Genomic DNA, 5771 nt, shown 5'->3' on the forward strand with positions numbered 1-5771 from the left:
GCCTATGATAGTACAGGGCTGCCAACTTTTCCAAAAACCTTGGTAGATTTGGTAGCGCACCCCCCCTAGAGAGAGGTGAGGGGGAGAGAGGTGAGGGGGAGAGAGAGGTGAGGGGGAGAGAGGTGAGGGGGAGAGAGAGGTGAGGGGGAGAGAGGTGAGGGGGAGAGAGAGGTGAGGGGGAGAGAGAGAGGTGAGGGGGGCGTGTTAGCTACCTTCTGCTTGGTGTTGCAGATGCTCTCCAGGTCGGTCACGAGGGCCGTCTTGCGCTGGTTCAGCGCCCGCTCCAGCTCCTCGAAGGTGCCCGTGATCTCGGCCACCGCCTCGTTCTTCCTCTCCGTCAGCTGACGGGAGATCTCCGTGACCAGCTCGATGGCGGCCGTGAGCTGGGGCAGCCTGGAGGGGGGAAGGAACGGCAATGCCAGTTAACATCTTGACGACTTGACTACGTTTTGTCGTGGATCCGTTTGTAGCGTCAGGACTGTGTCCGTGTTTGCCGTCACATGTTTGGGTGTGTTTGATGAAACCATATCAGGTTCAGGGTTTCTAAAAGTAATTGAAACTTGTATAGCAGGTTTTACAAGCAATTGTTTCTGAGGGCATCACAAAGTCCAGTAGAAGTCAAGGCCACTCATTCTAGTAGCTCATTGTCCACTTGACTTTAAAATGTCTTAGTTTCACATTTCTGTCTTTTGAATCCTTTAAATTGTTTTTTTTTTTCTACCACGCCTGAATTTTGGGCGAATTCAACTGACTTGAACATTTACATTTAGTCATTTAGCAGACGCTCTTATCCAGAGCGACTTACAGTAAGTACAGGGACATTCCCCTCGAGGCAAGTAGGGTGAAGTGCCTTGCCCAAGGACACAACGTCATTTTCACACAGCCAGGAATTGAACCGGCAACCTTCTGATTAATAGCCCGATTCCCTAACCGCTCAGCCACCTGACTCCTCCTTTTCAAATTTTTAATTCTCTTTTCCTACCACGCCTGGATTTCCTTTGGGGGACTCATGAATGGACCCAGAGGAGGGGCCCTCCCCCGAGGTCTGCCTCTCGAACGCTAACCTGTTGCGTATGGCGTCCAGCTGGGTCTTCAGCTCCGTCTTGTGCTGCTCCAGGACGTCCCGGAGGGGCACGGTCACGTGCTCGCGGTGCTCCGCCTCCGTGCAGTCCAGACACATGGCCGTCTCGCACGACTCGCAGTAGAACTCCATCACCTGCAGGTGGAGCCAGAGGCGTCAGGGATCAGCAGACGGGAATCTCACGATGGTTTACATTTAGTCATTTAGCAGACGCTCTTATCCAGAGCGACTTACAGTAAGTACAGGGACATTCTCCCCGAGGCAAGTAGGGTGAAGTGCCTTGCCCAAGGAACATTTTGCACAACATCAGTTGGCATGACCGGGAATCGAACTGGCAACCTTCGGATTACTAGCCCGACTCCCTCACCGCTCAGCTTGGTGTGGTGCACGGAATCTGTTGAGGTGAACTTGCGCTGTTCCAAAATGGGGGTTTGTGTGTGTGTGTGTGTGTGTGGGGGGGAGGTCATTGGCTGTCGGGGAAGTAGGGGGGCAGTAGGGGGTAACAGAGTCTTACCTTGCCCTCGTGGTTGGGGCAGGAGAGGGGCTTCCCTGCAGCTGCAGCGCTGACCGACTCCAGGACGCTGCAGGCCTCCGGACGAGAACATTCCGGATCTCTCTGGAGGACCTGGTCAAACACACACTACCCTTCATCAAAGAGCTGTTCCATATGCACTATTTCAGAATAAAGTGAGCATGACACATTTCACCACGTCGTTTGGTATTCAAAACAGGCCTCCTTTCAAACATTGCTGCTTGCTTGTAGCATTGCAGTTAGCCGCCATCTTAGTTGAGTAAGTCATGTTATAAACACCTTTATCTTTTCAAACAGACAAAAGGTTGGTCTACCACATCGCCTTGCGTCGTTTAGTTTCTAAATGAGGCTAACCTCCATGAGATTGGTGATGAAGAAGTTGTTCTGTAGTGCTGACACCCCCTTCTCAGGCAAGATGGAGGTCTGCCGACACACTGGACACGACAACGTTAAAGACTCTGGAGGGATATAGTTCTGGAGACAACTGAGAGAGAGAAGGAGAGAGAGAGAGGGAGAGGGAGAGCGAGAGGGAGAGGGAGAGATTAGTCACCTCAACCTATTTGTGCAAGGCTGATCTAAATGTAATGACCCATTACAAGTAAGTGTTTATATATACAGTATATGTACATGGATTACAATCCTAATTGACGGACAGCCCTTAAACACAGCTCTTGTCAAAACACGCAGAGGATCGGTGTGTGTCTGAGTCAAAACACACACACACACACATACACACTGCCATAGCCCCGGGAGACAACAGGGATACAGAGGCAGGGACAAGAGCCTCTGATAAAACAAGAGAGAGGGCGAGAACCAGCGAGAGACCGTGAGAGAGAAACAGAGAAGGAATCAAAGAGAAACAAAACAAAGAAAAATATACGAGATATGAGAACATCAGGCTCGAGGCGGGAACACAGAATGGAGAGATAACTCAATAGATAGGGGCCAGCAGATGGATGAGGAGAGAGGGAGAAGGGGTGGAGGAGGAGAGGAAGTAAAGCCCTGGCTGAAGTCCATCCCTCTGGCCAGAGGGGGACACCAGGCTGTCAGGGGTTGATTCCTTGTACAACTGTCACCACAGCCTAAAGATTAATCCCCCCACCCGCCCGCCCCCATCACAACCACCCCCACACACCCCCACACAGACAAGCAAACACACAGACAAACCCTGACACATGTCCACGGTTTGGGCTTTTAGCCTGACGGAGGTCATCTTCGTGTATTTCCGAAGAACACATTAAATATGTGACAGGAAGGTGTTGCATCTCTTCCACCGTCCCTCCTTTCACTTCCTTTAAGGTGCCCATCATCTCTGCTCGAGTCGTTTGAGCGTGACAGGATTGCTGCGGGCTCCGCCTCTTCTGGGGCGGATGGGGAGAAAGGACTGCAATTCTTCCCTCGGTCTCGCTTGTCTCTCAACACCTCTCTCCAGATGACCGCCGCCGACTGGGTTCTCAAACTCAGGAATGCACTTCGATTCTCCGACGAGGGCTCTCCGAGAAAACTGGAGTTAGTCTGAAGAGGGGCTGGGGGGGGGGGGGGGTGGTGGCGACTGTCCATGTTTGGCCTGTCAGTCGCAGTACCAGGAAGCGTAACTGAACAGAAAGGTCCCCCTCGGGGGTGAGGGTCAGAGGCGTGGTCGGGATTTGGCGGTCGAGAGTTGTGGTCACGGTGTACGCGGTTCGAGTTACCTTTCGCAGAAGGTGTGCAGGCAAGGCAGGACCTTGGGGTTGTGGTAGTGGTCTAGACAGATGCTGCAGACCAGGAACTGCTTGTCTATCTGCCGGACCACAGGGCTGGTGCTGGCCTTGTCACGCATCGCCATGGCAACAGACATCCAAGGAGCGAGACTCCGAGTGTTGGGACGTCAGTTAACCTGGAGGGGAGAGAGAGACAGAGAGAGAGAGAGAGAGAGAGAGAGAGAGAGAGAGAGAGAGAGAGAGAGAGAGAGAGAGAGAGAGAGAGAGAGAGATCCTTAAACATAAGGATTTTGACGTGATGCAAAGTCTCTATATTATTAAACACTATATTTTCAAACACAATATGACAGTATTAAACATGTATACTGCTGCTCTCTGCCACACATGTTTAATGGATGGACAGAGAGACGGAGAGAGGGAGAGAGAGAGACGGAGAGAGGGAGAGAGGGAGACAGAGAGACGAAGGGAGACAAAGGGCCTGTAATGTTGTTTTTCCTCGCTTTCCACGCACGTGCAGCCTGTGCATGGCGTTGGTCGTTTTACAAGCTGAACCAGGGACCCTACATAGCCTCGACTCAGCTGTTACCACATTCATGTCATAATCCATCTTCCTGTAGGCTTTGCTGTGTCAACAGTTTTAAATAACACCTTAGCACTGATGGAGTTCCATAAACCATGTGGAAGGCTTTGTAATAATACAGTGAAGAGAGTCAAAGAGAGAGAGAAAGAGAGAGAGGGGGAGGAGGAGGGGGAGGGAGGGAGAAATGGATAGATAGAAAGAGAAAGAGCCAGAGAGAGAAAGAGTAATGAAGAGAGATAGGGAGGGAGAGGAGATCTCATTTCAGGTTTTAAATGATGTCACAGAACATGCTCCATGTGAGCATTCGGAAGAGAAGCCCTGATTGGTCGCAAGATAAAGAGGAGAAAGGGGTCAACAGGGTTTCCTCTCTCACACATAAACCCCCCCCTCATACACACACACACACACCCCCCCTCATACACACACACACACACACCCCCCTCATACACACACACACACCCCCCCCTCATATACACACACATAAACCCCCCCCCCCCCTCACAACACACACATACATATATGACCCCCCCCCTCCCCCTCCCCCCACACACACAGATTCTTCTGCTTGAGACGACAGCTAGCCAGGCTCCGCACGAGGCCTCCTTCCCACACAGGACGTCCTGCCCGTCAGGAAGACGTTAACCCCTTGTCCTCCCCCCCCCCCCCCCCCCCCCCACAGTCAACATGGAGCGAGCACACAGCACAGGAGCGGGAGAGGGAAACAACGACTGAACCACCGATGCCGTCCTCGTTTCTGCGGAAACGGGATTCTGTCCTTCTAGAAGGTGTTGGCGTTGATCCTAATTATTTGGGAAATGTTGACGATTCTTGTTTATTTCTGGGGGGGGAGGTTGTTGTTTTTTATCGTTCACATCTTTCCACGCAGTCGTAGCGGAGGACAGTGAGGGAGAAGTGCGGATGATGCGTTTGAAGACAGCGATGCACAGCAGGAGTTGTGCATAAAAACGTGATTTGATGTAATATAACACAGACACAGCTGCCAGTCCTGCCAGCGACAAAAAAAGCAGAATTTACCGTCTGGCACACGTGAACTCATTAGAATTTGTTAATACACAAGTCATGTAAATAGCATGGCTGTGATGCTGAGACTATTTTTAGCAGCCGGGTTGTTAGGTGGCTAGTCTGCACCTCAGGTTCCTGCTAGACTCTGCAGTTACATATTTTCAGCAGGTCACCAGATTTAGCATTCATATTCCTGACACACACACACAACGCAAACGTACATGCTCGCAAACACTTACACACACACACACACTGATCTCTCCACCCCCGCCCCTCCCCTCCCTCCAACACCCAAGTCTACACACACACACACACACACACACACACACACACACACACACACACACACACACACACACACACACACACACACACACACACACACATCTGTCGAGCCTGGCTCCCGCGCGGAACCAAATCCCCGTCAGACTGCCTGCTGTCAGTGTCCAAGTCTGATGGCCTGCACATGATACATACTGTCTGCACGCACCCATACACACTTCCACTAAAAATGCACACACACAGACACACACAGACACACACATCTACCGATGCATTCGCAAACGGGCAAGCAAAGATGCATGTACACACCCACACATGAGCATGTCTGCACACACACACACACACACACACACATACAGACACAAACACACACACACACACACTAATAGTGAGCTAAAAGGGCAGCTGTGAAGTGGAGGGCCCTTATTATGGGATGCCGACTGGCTGCCAGCCACAGGATTCGATTTCAGTCCTATTAGATCAGTCTGAGATCAGAGGTCATTTCACTGCCGTGCGTGTCTATGCGCACGTGTGTGCTTGTGCTGTAGGTGTTTTGCATGAACACGTGTGTGC

At 51.5% G+C, this 5771-nt stretch overlaps 1 protein-coding gene across 9 annotated transcripts in view; it reads right to left on the bottom strand.

Annotated features, from left to right (window-relative positions):
• trim3b (tripartite motif containing 3b) overlaps positions 1-5771 on the bottom strand; it is a 27784-nt gene that overhangs the window by 7095 nt on the left and 14918 nt on the right. For 4 of the 9 annotated variants that reach the window (XM_062453348.1, XM_062453345.1, XM_062453347.1 and 1 more), the window contains exons 1-5: positions 3305-3531; positions 1968-2097; positions 1596-1721; positions 1065-1216; positions 213-393 (exon numbers count right to left, since the gene is read on the bottom strand). In XM_062453348.1, coding sequence (XP_062309332.1) covers positions 213-393; positions 1065-1216; positions 1596-1721; positions 1968-2097; positions 3305-3450 — 735 coding nt within the window. In that variant the 5' untranslated portion in view covers positions 3451-3531. Of the gene's footprint in view, positions 1-212; positions 394-1064; positions 1217-1595; positions 1722-1967; positions 2098-3304; positions 3532-5771 lie in introns of those variants that run through there. The other 5 variants (XM_062453349.1, XM_062453346.1, XM_062453344.1 and 2 more) reach the window with 2 other exon arrangements.

This window comes from Osmerus eperlanus, chromosome 27, assembly GCF_963692335.1.
Source record: "Osmerus eperlanus chromosome 27, fOsmEpe2.1, whole genome shotgun sequence".
NCBI classification, from domain to species: domain Eukaryota; kingdom Metazoa; phylum Chordata; class Actinopteri; order Osmeriformes; family Osmeridae; genus Osmerus; species Osmerus eperlanus.